The sequence below is a fragment of the Zeus faber genome, assembly GCF_960531495.2.
Source record: "Zeus faber genome assembly, chromosome: 16".
NCBI lineage: Eukaryota > Metazoa > Chordata > Actinopteri > Zeiformes > Zeidae > Zeus > Zeus faber.
The window spans coordinates 30,088,846-30,106,711 of NC_137202.1; the positions used below are offsets into that span (position 1 = coordinate 30,088,846).

The following is a 17,866-nucleotide window of genomic DNA, read 5'->3' on the forward strand; positions in this document are numbered from 1 at the left end:
ACATGTACATGGAAAAACATCAACATGGAAACAAACAACATGTACATGGAAAAACATCAACATAGAAACAAACATGCACATGGAAAAACATCAACATAGAAACACAACATGTACATGGAAAAACATCAACATAGAAACACAACATGCACATGGAAAAACATCAACGTAGAAACACAACATGTACATGGAAAAACATCAACATAGAAACAAACATGTACATGGAAAAACATCAACATAGAAACAAACATGCACATGGAAAAACATCAACATAGAAACAAACAACAACATGTACATGGGAAAACATGTACATGGAAAAACATCAACATAGAAACACAACAACATGTACATGGAAAAACATCAACATGGAAACAAACAACATGTACATGGAAAAACATCAACAAAGAAACAAACATGCACATGGAAAAACATCCAGAAACAAACAATATGTACATGGAAAAACAAACATAGAAACAAACATGTACATGGAAAAACATCAACATAGAAACAAACAACCTGCACATGGAAAAACAAACATAGAAACAAACAACAACATGCACATGGAAAAACAAACATAGAAACAAACAACATGTACATGGAAAAACAAACAGAAACAAACAACATGTACATGGAAAAACATCAACATTGAAACAACCAACAACATGCACATGATAAAACATCAACATGGAAACAAACAACATGCACATGGAAAAACATCAACATAGAAACAAACAACATGAACATGGAAAAACATCAACATAGAAACAAACATGCACATGGAAAAACATCAACATAGAAACAAACATGTACATGGAAAAACATGTACATGGAAAAACATCAACATAGAAACACAACATGTACATGGAAAAACATCAACATGGAAACAAACATGTACATGGAAAAACATCAACATAGAAACAAACATGCACATGGAAAAACATCAACATAGAAACAAACAACAACATGTACATGGAAAAACATGTACATGGAAAAACATCAACATAGAAACACAACAACATGTACATGGAAAAACATCAACATAGAAACAAACAACAACATGTACATGGAAAAACATGTACATGGAAAAACATCAACATAGAAACACAACATGTACATGGAAAAACATCAACATGGAAACAAACAACATGTACATGGAAAAACATCAACATAGAAACAAACATGTACATGGAAAACATCGACATAAAAACAAACATGTACATGGAAAAACAAACAGAAACAAACATGTACATGGAAAAACATCAACATAGAAACAACCAACAACATGCACATGATAAAACATCAACATGGAAACAAACAACATGCACATGGAAAAACATCAACATGGAAACAAACAACACATATACATGGAAAAACATCGACATAAAAACAAACAACAACATGTACATGGAAAAACATCAACATAGAAACAAACAACATGAACATGGAAAAACATCAACATAGAAACAAACATGTACGTGGAAAAACATCAACATGGAAACAAACATGCACATGGAAAAATATCAACATAGAAACAAACATGTACATGGAAAAACATGTACATGGAAAAACATCAACATAGAAACAAACATGTACATGGAAAAACATCAACATAGAAACAAACATGTACATGGAAAACATCGACATAAAAACAAACATGTACATGGAAAAACAAACAGAAACAAACATGTACATGGAAAAACATCAACATAGAAACAACCAACAACATGCACATGATAAAACATCAACATGGAAACAAACAACATGCACATGGAAAAACATCAACATGGAAACAAACAACACATATACATGGAAAAACATCGACATAAAAACAAACAACAACATGTACATGGAAAAACATCAACATAGAAACAAACAACATGAACATGGAAAAACATCAACATAGAAACAAACATGTACGTGGAAAAACATCAACATGGAAACAAACATGCACATGGAAAAATATCAACATAGAAACAAACATGTACATGGAAAAACATGTACATGGAAAAACATCAACATAGAAACAAACATGTACATGGAAAAACATCAACATAGAAACAAACATGTACATGGAAAACATCGACATAAAAACAAACATGTACATGGAAAAACAAACAGAAACAAACATGTACATGGAAAAACATCAACATAGAAACAACCAACAACATGCACATGATAAAACATCAACATGGAAACAAACAACATGCACATGGAAAAACATCAACATGGAAACAAACAACAACATGTACATGGAAAAACATCGACATAAAAACAAACAACAACATGTACATGGAAAAACATCAACATAGAAACAAACAACATGAACATGGAAAAACATCAACATAGAAACAAACATGTACGTGGAAAAACATCAACATGGAAACAAACATGCACATGGAAAAACATCAACATGGAAACAAACAACAACATGTACATGGAAAAACATCGACATAAAAACAAACAACAAAATGTACATGGAAAAACATCAACATAGAAACAAACAACATGAACATGGAAAAACATCAACATAGAAACAAACATGTACGTGGAAAAACATCAACATGGAAACAAACAAGCACATGGAAAAATATCAACATAGAAACAAACAACAACATGTACATGGAAAAACATGTACATGGAAAAACATCAACATAGAAACAAACATGTACATGGAAAAACATCAACATAGAAACAAACATGTACATGGAAAAACATCAACATAGAAACAAACATGTACATGGAAAAACATCAACATAGAAACAAACATGCACATGGAAAAACATCCAGAAACAAACAATATGTACATGGAAAAACAAACATAGAAACAAACATGTACATGGAAAAACATCAACATCGAAACAAACATGTACATGGAAAAACAAACATAGAAACAAACAACAACATGCACATGGAAAAACGTCAACATAGAAACAAACAACATGCACATGGAAAAACAAACATAGAAACAAACAACAACATGCACATGGAAAAACGTCAACATAGAAACAAACAACAACATGTACATGGAAAAACATCAACATAGAAACAAACATGAACATGGAAAAACAACCAGAAACAAACAACATGTACATGGAAAAACAAACATAGAAACAAACATGCACATGGAAAAACATCGACATAGAAACAAACATGTTCATGGAAAAACGTCAACATAGAAATAAACAACATGTACATGGAAAAACATCAACATAGAAACAAACAACATGTACATGGAAAAACATCAACATGGAAACAAACAACAACATGTACATGGAAAAACATCAACATAGAAACAAACATGTACATGGAAAAACATCAACATAGAAACAAACAACATGTTCATGGAAAAACATAAACATAGAAACAAACATGTACATGGAAAAACATCAGCATAGAAACAAACATGTACATGGAAAAACATCAGCACAGAAACAAACAACATGTACATGGAAAAACAAACAAACAACATGTACATGGAAAAACAAACATAGAAACAAACAACATGTACATGGAAAAACAAACAGAAACAACCATGTACATGGAAAAACCTCAACATAGAAACAAATAACCACATGCACATGGAAAAACATCAACATAGAAACAAACAACAACATGTACATGGAAAAACATCAACATAGAAACAAACATGTACATGGAAAAACATCAGCACAGAAACAAACAACATGTACATGGAAAAACATCAGCACAGAAACAAACATGTCCATGGAAAAACAAACAGAAACAAACATGTACATGGAAAAACATCAACATAGAAACAAACAACAACATGTACATGGAAAAACATCAACATGGAAACAAACAACAACCTGTACATGGAAAAACATCAACATGGAAACAAACAACAACCTGTACATGGAAAAACAAACATAGAAACAAACAACAACATGTACATGGAAAAATATCAACATAGAAACAAACATGTACATGGAAAAACATCAACATTGAAACAAACAACAACATGTACATGGAAAAACATCAACATAGAAACAACAGACAACATGTACATGGAAAAACATCAACATAGAAACAACAGACAACATGTACATGGAAAGACATCAACATAGAAACAAACATGTACATGGAAAAACATCAGCACAGAAACAAACAACATGTACATGGAAAAACAAACAGAAACAACCATGTACATGGAAAAACCTCAACATAGAAACAAATAACCACATGCACATGGAAAAACATCAACATAGAAACAAACAACAACATGTACATGGAAAAACATCAACATAGAAACAAACAACAACATGTACATGGAAAAACATCAACATAGAAACAAACAACAACATGTACATGGAAAAACATCAACATAGAAACAAACATGTACATGGAAAAACATCAGCACAGAAACAAACATGTACATGGAAAAACATCAGCACAGAAACAAACATGTCCATGGAAAAACAAACAGAAACAAACATGTACATGGAAAAACATCAACATAGAAACAAACAACAACATGTACATGGAAAAACATCAACATGGAAACAAACAACAACCTGTACATGGAAAAACATCAACATGGAAACAAACAACAACCTGTACATGGAAAAACAAACATAGAAACAAACAACAACATGTACATGGAAAAATATCAACATAGAAACAAACAACAACATGTACATGGAAAAATATCAACATAGAAACAAACAACAACATGTACATGGAAAAACATCAACATTGAAACAAACAACAACATGTACATGGAAAAACATCAACATAGAAACAACAGACAACATGTACATGGAAAGACATCAATATAGAAACAGAGAACAACATGTACATGGAAAGACATCAATATAGAAACAGAGAACAACATGTACATGGAAAAACATCAACATAGAAACAAACAACAACAACATGTACATGGAAAAACATCAACACAGAAACAAACATGTGCATAGAAAAACATCAACATGGAAACAAATAACATGTACATGGAAAAACATCAACATAGAAACAAACAACAACATGTACATGGATAAACATCAACATAGAAATATCAGATGACAACATTTGTAAACAAAACTGGAACAGCAATTTGTCACGTGGCCTCTTCCTGTCATAGTCAGAGTGTGTGTCCGTGTGTGTGTCCGTCCGCCCGTCCAACGGTGAGTACACAGAACATTATTTCATGTGTATGAGGTCTCAGCTTGGGTCTTTGTGCAAAATTCCAATCCGCACCCCCACATAGAACTTAATTTAAGGTGGAAGATTTGTGCCCTCCCTGTTCCAGAAAAGCTAAATGTATTATTATCAAGTAAAGTATTGACATAAAAGATTCTGTTTTTACTAAATGAAGACCCAAAGCAACGTGGGGACGCACACTTTTTTTTGGAACCCGACGGAACGGGACAGTCCCTTAACTCAGTTGTGTTCATATATTTAGTTTCATACATGTAGGAAACAAATGAGAATAAACAGCTCTAAAATAAATACAGGCAGGCACATGAGCTGGGAACTGGCGCACGGCGCACCCCTGTCTGGAGGAGAAATAAAATAAAAAAAACAGCTCCAATTCTCTGAGTTAGGTTTAAGATTTTCATTTTCCATTCACATAAGAAACTCAGGAAACAAAATAAATCTAATTCTTTCTCTATGAGGTTATACACTATACAGGTACTCCTCACTTAACCTACCTGTTTAACGAGCGTTCAGGCTGACGACCAGCTTTGACCGGTCTGTATTGTTCGCTGTGTACAATACCATGCACCTCATCACGCTTTATATACTATATACACTATATACGTGACCCACCACAGACTTTAGGAACATTTGGTGGCTTTGATGCTTTTTTTTCGTCATTTGAAAGTGAAGAATCACAGCCTCAAAACGAGGTATCACTTGTGTGAATCAAGCAATTTTTTTTAAAGCTATGGCTTGTTCATGACAAGAGTGTGCCAAACTGTGCTTCTGAGATAATCCCCCTCAAAGTTTCCCCAACACTTGGATCCATTCAGCCAGCTCCCACAATGTTAATGGTCTGGAGGACCAACAAATGCACATGGCTACTTGCCACATGGCCACTTGACACCCTGCTGAATGGGCAATCTCTGCATTGTTCTTGTGTTTTGAGGGAATATTGAACAGTGCCATCAACACACAACATCTTCTGTTTTTAAAAAAGCTTTTATCAAACAGTTATAATATCCATGTTTTATAAAAGTGGAATTATTTAGGAGTTTAAAAGTGCGGACAACACAACAAAATGTACAGTCTGTCAATAATATCGGTCTCTGTATATCAACCTCGGTGTGTCATTTAATATATAAATGTGCGTATGCCAAATATCTTCAAAGTTCTTAAGAGTTATTATGTGGGCTAACTCCACCCTACTCCAGCTACACCCTGAGAGCCTGTTTGGGGCCTCTTTTGATTTTCTTTTGGCCCCTGGCTGCATTTGCAGGTAAACTTGAGAATCCTGTCCATTGCTACTTGTTCTTCATCTGCATCACCAACCTCAACGGACTTCATCACATCATCAGTTGTAACAACAACGGGCGTCGTCGGTCTCCTCCGGTGGTTCTTGAAAATATTCAGTTTCATCGTCACATTCAGGTTGAAATCCGCTGTTTGAAATTTTCTCCAGGTCCAGAATAACGCTGCTATCAGATTCAGCATCGCTGTCGTTCTCTGCATCGCTGTTGGAGAACTGATATCATCGCGGAAAATGAAGTCCAGTACACGCTGCTTACACTGACTTGGATCTGTTGCACCGGTCAGATTAAGGTTCGCGTTATGATTTAGATCAGCCACCCGCTTCTCCTAATCCATAACAACACGGAGATGAAAGTTTTCACGGACAAGTGGGACCAAAGGCTCCTCGTTCTGCGCTTTAAACATCTGTTTATGATAGTGACGTCAGCGTGACTTCTTCGGTGGTACACGCCCCCTCCACAATGATGTCTCTGTGTGTGTGTGTGTGTATAAGTAGTACGATTTATAGGTAAAGCCCTGAGCGGCAACTAACATAGCAGAGTGTGCTCAGCGCAGGACACCCCAATGCCCCCCCCCCCCCCCCTGAGATTTGTGTGGAAATGTACGTGTCCTAAGCCAATATGAGCGATCTTAAAACTGCCGGGCAGACGTGAAGCACGTCGGGGCAGGAGCGTGACGGGCAAGACCGCAGCCGCCCGCCACATCCCTACCCACATAGCTCGCACCCCAACTGTCCCGCAAACCCAAGGCCTATTGTGTGGTGACTGTACAGTACTGAGTTTGAGTTCGGGCACTGGGAGAGATAGATGAGACAAGCAGAACAACGCAGGGGTGCAGGGGGGCCGACAAGAAGATCAACGCAGGGGTGCAGGGGGCCGGGCAGCGGCCACGCCGACCCCAATTCAGACCCGACTGGGCCTTACGCTGCAGAGACGTTTACGGGGACCTACGGAGAAGCATGAACCTGGCTTGACGCACACGAACATACTGTAATACACCTTGGTCCCTGCCAGAGGTATTCACACGCTTCACACATTTGAATCATTCCATAAATTGAGTGAGATCAATAGATCAGTTTGATAATCTGACAATCTAATCACTGTGGTCGATTATGGCCCAATTCTGGCAACCAGGCAACTGTGAAAAAGCCCTGTAAACTATTCTGTGTGTGTGTGTGTGTGTGTGCTCTCCTGCAGGTAAGGGGGAGAGCTGTGAGCGGTGTGTGTCGGAGGCGGAGCTCCTGCTGGACCAGTCGGTGCGTCTGGAGGCAGATGAGGTCGCGGCCGCGCTGTCTGTTGTCAACGAGGCCGTCTGTAAGTCAGTGCTGCTGGTAAACCCTCTGAGTTTGGATCAGATTCAGGCGTTAGAACCCGTCCAGCAGCCGCTTGGTTTGAGTGATTTTATTATTTTGACTTTTTTAGATTTGATTTCAACCATTCCAACAGCATTATGTAATGTCTACCTATCATATCCTTACATCATTATCCTTACATTCCATCAGTTTGGTTTAGGCAAATTAATGCTCCAACAAATGGCTCTTCTGCAACAGGTCCATGTGGAGTAACTTATTTCTACCTGTTTTTAGCAAAATGAACAAAATATAAAATCACAATTATTTGTAAGACAATCATCAACTTAATGACATGATCACGAGCATCCATCTATCACAGGCACTCACACCATTGACCTCCCTTACAACAAGATATTTGTTGATTTTCTTTACTTTTTTTGCACACCGTTTACATCCAACATTTTCTTTTCCTTAAATTATTTTTCCTCTTCTTTTTCCATGTTCCCCTTTTGTGTGCGTGTGTGTGTGTGTGTGTTGTGGCGGCCTGGCTGTAGCTAAGCTCACAGCAGTGCTGGCTGTGAGCGGGAGCGGCCGGCAGCTCGCTAAACCGAGCTCTGAGTCCCGACTGCAGCGCTGCCTCAGGAGAGCGCGCAGCCTCCAGCAACGCATGCAGCTCAGACAACAGCAGCAGAGCTCTGAGTCAGGCAGGCAGGAAGTACAGTACAAGCAGGAGGAAAAGCCCCAGGAAGCCTCCAGGTAACCACCAGGCCTCCTACTTTTAGACTGGCTCTTGACCTTTGATCCCTGGCAAGGTGGAAAGCGTGTTAAAAAGTACATGGGACAACTACACACACACACAGGCAGACTCACACTCCTCATACAAACACACAGACCTTGTCGTCTGCCAGACGCACCCAGTCGAGCAGCTTTCTCAAAAAAAACCACATACACATTGACTGACATGCACGTAGGGATGGGAATCAACAGGCTGGAGTCGAAACTCGTAGCTGTCAATTCGTCATTGTATTGTGATTTCTGATAAAATGCATCAAAGTTTGATAAAGACATTTATTGAAATTTTCTGTAATAAAAAAAACAACATAATAAATTGATGAAATATTAAGTTTCTCTACTTTTTCACGCTGGGCCGGTGAAAACAATCACTCTTCCAAAGAGATGTTTCTAAAAACAAAATTATTATTATTATTTATTTCAATAAAATAAAAGTAAGTATTGATTCCAGGAGGCAAACACACCCAACATGGCACGAGGACAGAATTCCAGCTGACCTCCGTCCTCTCCTCCTCATTTAGTGAGAAGTCTATCCCGGTCCAAGTACTTCTGACAGATGGACAGGACAACCAATCGGCAGACAGCAAGGAGGGGCAAGAACCGCCTCCTCCCCGGTCCAGCCACGTCAAGCCCCTCCCACTCAGCACAAGCTCCCTTTCTGGCTCTTCCCCCGGCTCCCGGGCCCATACAGGTTCACCCTGGGAGGACAGAAGGGGTGGTAGAGGAGGCGGGGCTTCAGAGAAACCCCTCAACGGTGCGACCTGGAGCCACACCCCCACGTCTCCCCCGGAGCCAGACGTTACAGAACGTCCCCCAGGCCACGCCCCCCTGCCTTTCCTCGAGCCAGCTCCACCAATCAGAAGCCACGTTGCAGAGCCTCCCCCAGGCCGCGCCCCCTCCCCCCCCATCAATCCAAACGGTAGCGACGAGCGGTTGGAGGAGCCGCTCAGCCAAGCCCCTCCCCCGGTTTCTAAGCCAGACTCCAGCCTCCGCTTGGGTCCGGACCGACCCGACGCCCCCACGCACCCACCCTCGTCCTCCACTGCCCCGCCCTCCGGCCACGCCCGCCAGCTGGCCGTCATGCCCGTGGAGCGCTGGGCGGAGAACGTCAACCGCTTCTACGGCTCCCAGCAGGCGGCGGTCGGTGGCGACGAGGAGCTTTCAGAGCTGGACTCCCTGTACCGGGCCAGCCTGCAGGCTCCCAGCATGCATCGGGGCGGCCGCAGGGTCGAGCCTCAGCCCGCCAGCAACAGACCAGGTACCAGTCGCTCCAGCTCCACATGATTGTGTGACCCTGTGACCCTTGACCTCCTTAGTTTAGGTTTATGTTTGTAGCACCAGAGGCACGCTCTCACAACATTTAATACATTTCTAGGGTCTCGCTGCAGATCTAATTCACTGCTGACATAATAATAATAATAATAATAATAGTAATATTAACAATAATGATGATAATAATAATACCACTAATTCACTTCTCTTTCCAGCTCTGAATCCATTTGAAAATTGTAATATCAATACTTTGTTTGGAAGTTATGCAACCGTTTTTCACTGAAATATATAAAATAAAACAAAAATAAACCAGAGTCACAAATGAATTAAAGTATTGAATTACAGCGTTGGACAGAATTAGTTTGCTGAGATATTTGAGTATAAGATGCACGTGGGCTGGTGAAACCGAAGCTTGATAAAATGTCAATATATCTAAATTGGATTGAACGATGAGTCTTGTCACAACCTGCTCAACGCTCAGTTCAAAATGTGAGTTTTCGGATCATTATGTCATTATTTCTAAAAGTGTAGTCCGGTCAAATCTCCATCTTTACCTCTTCACTCATGTGGAAGGCTCCGTCACCACGAGGAGGTTGACACGTTGGTGTTTGGTGTCGTTGGAACACCAGAACATCTCATCAGATCCTCGAACACGAAACCAAGACGTAAACACTGTCGAGGTTCTGAAAGGAACCGAGCGGCAAACCAGACGACAACTCCTTTCAGCGCCGGCTCAAGGCCGTCTACCCCTTCACCGCACGCTGTCTAACCCTGTCTGTCTCCTAGATAACCCTGTCTGTCTCCTAGATCACCTGCGTTCCACTGCATCAGATAGGAGAGCCCCGCCCGCCGTCCCTATGCCTGGCAGGTCCAAGACTCCCACAGCCGAGATCGAGAGACACGCCTTCCGCGCCCCGCCCGCCCTCAAGGTCCGTCCCTAAAGGCCTGCATGGAGCTGGGGCGGGCGTGGCTCTAGTAGCAGAAAGTTAAACTTGTTAATAGTGTGATAGTAGCAGAAAATGATGACTCAACGTCCTCGTCACACCCGATGGAAACGTTCTGACGTTTTTAACACAGTTTAAAGTCGAAAACATGATGGTGGAGCGTCAATGATACACGTCAAGTATTCCTGCATGTCTGCTGCATATTTCTCCAAAATATACAAAGTATTAGGAAAGTAAACCAGGAGTTTCAACAAATGATCCACTGACCAGAGCATTTTAAATCTATCAAGTGTGATTCACAGAAGACCATTGATTTATTTCAATTACATTCCATTATTTGTATTTAAAAGTATAAAAGAATGAAAAACCAATAGGAGAAACTATAAGAAATAGTAAAACTTGAAATTGTTAAGTTCGTTCCGGCGTTTTCCCATGATCCTTTGCTCCCGCATGTCCCCTCAGACGGAGGGCGGCGAGAAAGCTTCCACCGACAACTACAGCGCGGACAACCTGCGGCGCCTGGCTCGCAGCCTGAGCGCCACCATCACAGGGTCGCGACCCCAAAACTTCAGCCCCTCACACAGCTTTGTAAGTGTTGTGTGTGCGCACACACACACGCACACACCCTATTGCTGTAAACTTCTCCTTGTTGCATTCATGCAGCAGCTGCTGCCACCTGGTGTTGAACTGAGGCCCCTGCAGCTCGGCCAATTTCAGATCGACTAGAGGTTTGGGCCCCGTGAGGCCCTGGCTGGCAGCTCACTGTGGCCCCCTCCTGGCTGGCTGCAGAACTGTTTGAACGGTGTCCATTTACAGTCCCTCCAGCAGTAAATTGTAGGAATGTTTAAAACATTTTTGAATCTAGTCCTACGACCAGTGATGGAAGCAAGATGTGTCATCACCCTTTATGATAAAACATATGATTCAAGTCAAAGAAACAAGTGGAAATATTTTAGTCCTGGTCTTTTCTTATTTTCCAAACCTAAAGATACTTTTCTGCTTTGGCTCGTGTTGCAATTAAAGGTCTTGACAATAAATGTGTGATGTGCTGCTGGTGTCCGGGGCAGCGAGAGGAAGCCTTCTGGGCTTTTTGACTGCTTCATGCTGCTGGTTCTGGATGACTGTTTTTGAGTCGTGGGCCTGTCTCCACCTCTGTCCCTCCTCCCCCCTGCTCCCCCCTCCTCCTTCTTGCCTCTTTCTGATCCCCCTCCCCCTCAAGGATGCCCTGGTGTCCAGGCCCGCTGACCTCCACTCCTCCTCCTCCTCCTCCTCCTGCTGCTCCAGCCTCCGACGTCCCGGCGCCTCCTCCCTGCACCTCCCCTCCTCCCCCGCCATCACCCCCTCTCCACCTGCACAGCCTGCGGGGCCCTTCTCCCCGGGACACGCAGGTAACGCCGCTCCCGCCCCCTCGACTGCAGGACCCCGTGGCTCTGGAGCTCTTAGGTGCTGCACGTTCTACCCCAGCGCTGTGCGGCGCGCAGGAAGTCGGATGCTTTGGGGACGGTAGCTCAGGCGGTAGAGCTGGTGGTCTAGTCATGTAAAGGTTGCTGGTTGGATCCCAGGCTCCTCCTGCTAGCATGCTGTAGTGTCCTTGAGCAAGACACTTAACCCCTAATTGCTCCTGATGGCTGCGTCCGTCGGTGTTTGAATAATTGTAAGTCGCTTTGGATAAAAGCGTCTGCTAAATGTAAAAATGTAATGCTTTGGCTGTAATTCCACTGATAGCAGCAGGAAGCAACGACGTCTAACCTCAGTCTCAAGTCTCCTTCCCTCACGTGGATATTATATGAATGATAAAGACCGACAGAACGAAAACCACACCATCACCAAATCCAACCGACCTCAGAGCTGCCACACCTGCATTTCCTGCCCGGGCTCAATGGTGGCCGCCATCTTAACTTCCATGAACATGGAAATTAGCTGTTCATCGGCATCTTAAAAAGCTATTTATAGTTATTTCTTAATCTACTGTATATTAGTGTTTATTTTACTTTGACATGAAGACTAATATATAAATAAGATATATATATACAGTGGGGCAAAAAAGTATTTAGTCAGCCACCAGTTGTGCAAGTTCTCCCACTTAAAAAGATGAGAGAGGCCTGTTATTTTCATCATAGCTACACTTCGATTATGAGAGACAAAATGGGGGGTAAAAAATCCAGGAAAACACATTGTAGGATCTTTAATGAATTGATTGGTAAATTCCTCGGTAAAACAAGTATTTGGTCACCTACAAACAAGCAAGATTTCTGGCTTTCACAGACCTGTAACTTTTTCTTTAAGAGGCTCCTCTGTCCTCCACTCGTTACCTGTATTAATGGCACCTGTTTGAACTCGTTATCAGTATAAAAGACACCTGTCCACAACCTCAAACAGTCACACTCCAAACTCCACTATGGCCAAGACCAAAGAGCTGTCAAAGGACACCAGAAACAAAACTGTAGACCTGCACCAGGCTGGGAAGACTGAATCTGCAATAGGTAAGCAGCTTGTTGTGAAGAAATCAACTGTGGGAGCAATTATTAGAAAATGGAAGACATACAAGACCACTGATGATCTCCCTCCATCTGGGGCTCCACGCAAGATCTCACCCTGTGGGGTCAAAATGATCACAAGAACGGTGAGCAAACATCCCAGAACCACACGGGGGAACCTAGTGAATGACCTGCAGAGAGCTGGGACCAAAGTAACAAAGGCTACCATCAGTAACACACTACGCCGCCAGGGACTCAAATCCTGCAGTGCCAGACGTGTCCCCCTGCTTAAGCCAGTACATGTCCAGGCCCGTCTGAAGTTTGCTAGAGAGCATTTGGATGATCCAGAAGAGGATTGGGAGAATGTCATATGGTCAGATGAAACCAAAATAGAACTTTTTGGTAAAAACTCAACTTGTCGTGTTTGGAGGAGAAAGAAAGCTGAGTTGCATCCAAAGAACACCATACCTACTGTGAAGCATGGGGGTGGAAACATCATGCTTTGGGGCTGTTTTTCTGCAAAGGGACCAGGACGACTGATCCGTGTAAAGGAAAGAATGAATGGGGCCATGTATCGTGAGATTTTGAGTGAAAACCTCCTTCCATCAGCAAGGGCATTGAAGATGAAACGTGGCTGGGTCTTTCAGCATGACAATGATCCCAAACACACCGCCAGGGCAACGAAGGAGTGGCTTCGTAAGAAGCATTTCAAGGTCCTGGAGTGGCCTAGCCAGTCTCCAGATCTCAACCCCATAGAAAAACTTTGGAGGGAGTTGAAAGTCCGTGTTGCCCAGCGACAGCCCCAAAACATCACTGCTCTAGAGGAGATCTGCATGGAGGAATGGGCCAAAATACCAGCAACAGTGTGTGAAAACCTTGTGAAGACTTACAGAAAACGTTTGACCTCTGTCATTGCAAACAAAGGGTATATAACAAAGTATTGAGATGAACTTTTGTTATTGACCAAATACTTATTTTCCACCATCATTTGCAAATAAATTCTTTAAAAATAAGACAATGTGATTTTCTGGATTCTTTTTTTCTCATTTTGTCTCTCATAGTTGAGGTGAACCTATGATGAAAACAGGCCTCTCTCATCTTTTTAAGTGGGAGAACTTGCAGAATTGGTGGCTGACTAAATACTTTTTTGCCCCACTGTATATATAAGAAAATATAACACAAGGGAAAAACTCAATCGAAAGGTTTTCCCTTCAACGTTCACGTCAACACTTTTGGTGCCGAACCCACCAAACAGGAAGCTCCTCCATTTTGTTTCTTCTCCCTCACAACTGAGCTGCAGTCCACGGCCACATTTTGAAGCAGAACATTGTGCACGAGGTGAACGTGACGTGGAAGCAGATCTGCAGTCAGGCAGTCTGGAGCTCCACCACATGGAGCAGCTCCACCACATGGAGCAGCTCCACCACATGGAGCAGCTCCACCACATGGAGCAGCTCCACCACACTGCTCTTCTTGCTCTGCTTTGCTTGTGTTCCTAACAGTTTTCTCTCCCTCTCCACCTCCTCCTCTCCCCACCTCCTCCCCCTCCTCTCTCTACCTCCTCCTCCTCCTCCCTCCACCTCCTCTCCTTGTCTCCTCCTCTCCACCTCCTCCCTGGTTGCTCCTCAGGACATGGAGCAGACCTCCAGCGGCAGGTTGTGCTGGTGTGTGATCGGGGTTCGTCTCGGAGCCGCCACGACGTAGCGCCGGGCTACGCCACTCTCCCCCGCGCCCCTCCGCTCTCGTCCCGCTCCTCCTCCACCCTCCCCTGCTCGGTGGGAGCCCCCCTGGAGCGCCGCTACGTCACTCTCTCCCATCCCCTCCGTTCTGTCCCCGAGCGCCCGCTGACCAACGGTCAGCACTGCCGGTTGTTGTCCAGTAGGATGGGGGGAGCCCCGCCCACTGGCCCCGCCCACCCGGTGCCCGCCCAGCCCCTGCGCCTTGACGTGCCCCCCGACGGCGACTGGCGCCGCCCCCCCGGTTACAGGACTTTACCGCATCCCCGGCCCCCCCCACGGGGGCCCACCCAGCGGGGGCCCCCCCTGCTGGCCCCCCAGCTCTGCTTGCTGTGTAAGCAGCTTCCTGCCGAGCCCCCGCGGCCCTGCTGCCCCCCCTGCTCCGCCTACATGACACGCTTCCGGTCCAACAGCTGATCCACCGACCGGGCCGGGAGCCACGCTTTCCCCTCCCTCCTCTCACAGGTCAGTGGCTGTGGCGGCCATCTTGGTTTTCTTTTGAAATTAGACTTTTCCTCAAGTTTCATTTTCCAGCGTTGAACAGTTTGAACTTTGAGCGACGCTCCAAACCAGTCTGTACGCTCCAAACCAGTCTGCCCACTGCTAAACCAGTCTGCTGATGTGGTTGCTGAGCTGCTTGTGATGTGGTAGGGAGCAGCGACTCCATCACCTCTACTTCTTGTTTTGTTTTTTTGTTGAGTTGTGCATCGATGATGAACGTGGTGGCCTGGTGTTCGTGTGCTGTCGCCCTGACAACGCTGCACAGCCTCTGATATGGGACACGGGGCTTATGAGGCTCTAACTTAGTGTCAGTGATCTGTAGAATAATACTTGTTGAGTGGCTGACGTTTAGCAACAGACTCCAGTGTGAAGTGAAGGTTGTGACGTGTTCCACCTGCTCCTGCTGCGGTCGCACGGTGCAATTCACAAGTAGAAAAGATCGATTCTTATTTTGCTTGTTGCCACTTGCTGTTCAGCGAGTGGACATTACTCCCATTATTTGTGGAGAAGTTGGATGTTATACTTCAAATGTTTGTCTTTATGAAAAGTTTAAGGATTGATTTGTGGCTTTTACTGTCACGGGGCTTGTTCAAGCTTTCAGCAGCTGCTCCAACACTTCAACACTCTGAAGGGAAGGGAGTACGTAGCCAAGCCGCAAATACTAAAGTATTCCTGTTAATATGGTTCCACAAACACTATTTTAGTAACTAGTTGAAACAAGTGCCATAAGCGGCTTCTTCCTTTTTTTAAGGGTCGATAGTTCAAAATAGAACATTATTTTTTCATTCTAGTGGATTCTGCACATCTTCAACTGAAGGAAACATGTGACAAAGGCTTCAGTTCTTGGCTCTGTCAGAAATTATTCATTTTATTTTGGGGTATTCCTATGCTTATTTTTGTAACTGAGATATATGAAGATAAAGTTTTAATAAAGATCTGAGTGTAAGACAGCGGCTTCCACTCCTCGTGCAAGGAGACGTCTTGTGTCTTTCTAATCTCCTCCTCCACCTTTTACTGTTTTCATATTTGTATTTAATTGCTCAAATATCTTCACACCTACAGGTCTCCAGAGCATTAACCATCCATGACGCCCAGTTCCAAAATGTAGGCGTCACTAGACACTCGCTGAATGATGCCACGTGCTTTGCTAAAAAGCGCTTTGACTTTATCAGGTGATAATGTGCTATAAATGTTATGTGATAACCAGGTGGTGACTCCACTGGAGACAAAAAGCAAAACGTGCTTAATATTCTGTATATTTCCACCTTTTTCTTTTGTCTCCTTTTAAATCATCCGGAGCTGTTGTTTATTCCATATACAGTGTGTTAATGCTTTTACGTACATAAAATACAAAATGTAAGTAATGTTGAGCCTTCCAAGCTGCACAGATACCACCGTGCACCTGCACAGCTCCTCCTCAAGGTTTCTTTACCCATTCAATTGACCTGGTCCCAGTTGAAACTAGATAGATGTGCCGGTCGCTGCTTTCCGAAGGCGTCTGGAAGGAATTGCAACATCTCTGGCAGTCGGACCGCTGTCCAAGCGCTCCAGGTTGTCCGGTGTTCACCGGTCAGCGGTCAATTCAGGAGTGACCGCTGCAGAGGAGCTCCGTAAACACCTGTTTCCGTCTGTGGACTCGGCCAAAGCAATACCCTACAAGGACGCGGTGCTTGAATCGTTGACATCGATGTGGAGCGACAAAATGACAGAGAAGGAAATGGAGGTAGAATCTGTGTGTTTGGAAGGAACAGGAAGGAAGGTTTCTTTTGGGTGAGATGATGGAAGACGAAGGAAGGAGCTGCGTGTTACTGGCCAACCAAGCTTCAGACCCGGGAGACAACAAAAAGCTGAAGTTTACCCTCATATCTCCAGGCAGTTCATCCAACAGCGTAGGAGCTTAGAGAAGCCGAAGCCGCATCGCTGCCGGGCCCCTGAGAAGACGAGAAGCACAGCGACTGTTTGAGCCACATAGCACTGTACTACTACTACTACTACTACTACTACAACAGTACTATTACTACTACTACAAACAGCAATGTGTTTGCTGTGGTCATTGACATGAGGCAGGCTTCCACATCATCTTCCATCTGTTTTTACTCCTCATACAGGTTTCTGCCTCATCTGCTTGTATAAGTTGTCATTGTTTTTAACATTTTGTTGTTGTCGACCTTCTCACGATCTGCGCGGTGCTTTGAGGTCTGAGAAAAGGGCTTTATAAATAAGATGCATTATTATTATTATCATTATTATTATTACAATTACATTTTGTTTTTACTTTATGTAATCTTTGTTCAGATCAGAAGCTCAATTCCCTGTTTCATGTTGTACTGCATTTGAAAGTTATCAAACTTTAGTACTAGTTATGTACTGAGGCTATAACATTAA

General features: G+C 43.2%; 1 protein-coding gene across 1 annotated transcript in view; it reads left to right on the forward strand.

Moving 5' to 3' along the window:
* Window positions 1-17,866, forward strand: part of usp54a (ubiquitin specific peptidase 54a) — a gene marked incomplete at its 5' end in the record, with an annotated part of 44,850 nt that overhangs the window by 26,582 nt on the left and 402 nt on the right. The window contains 7 exons of the mRNA XM_080016661.1: window positions 7,665-7,781; window positions 8,314-8,515; window positions 9,073-9,809; window positions 10,631-10,752; window positions 11,230-11,355; window positions 11,987-12,155; window positions 14,874-15,445. Coding sequence (XP_079872787.1) covers window positions 7,665-7,781; window positions 8,314-8,515; window positions 9,073-9,809; window positions 10,631-10,752; window positions 11,230-11,355; window positions 11,987-12,155; window positions 14,874-15,397 — 1,997 coding nt within the window. The 3' untranslated portion in view covers window positions 15,398-15,445. The remainder of the gene's footprint in view (window positions 1-7,664; window positions 7,782-8,313; window positions 8,516-9,072; window positions 9,810-10,630; window positions 10,753-11,229; window positions 11,356-11,986; window positions 12,156-14,873; window positions 15,446-17,866) is intronic.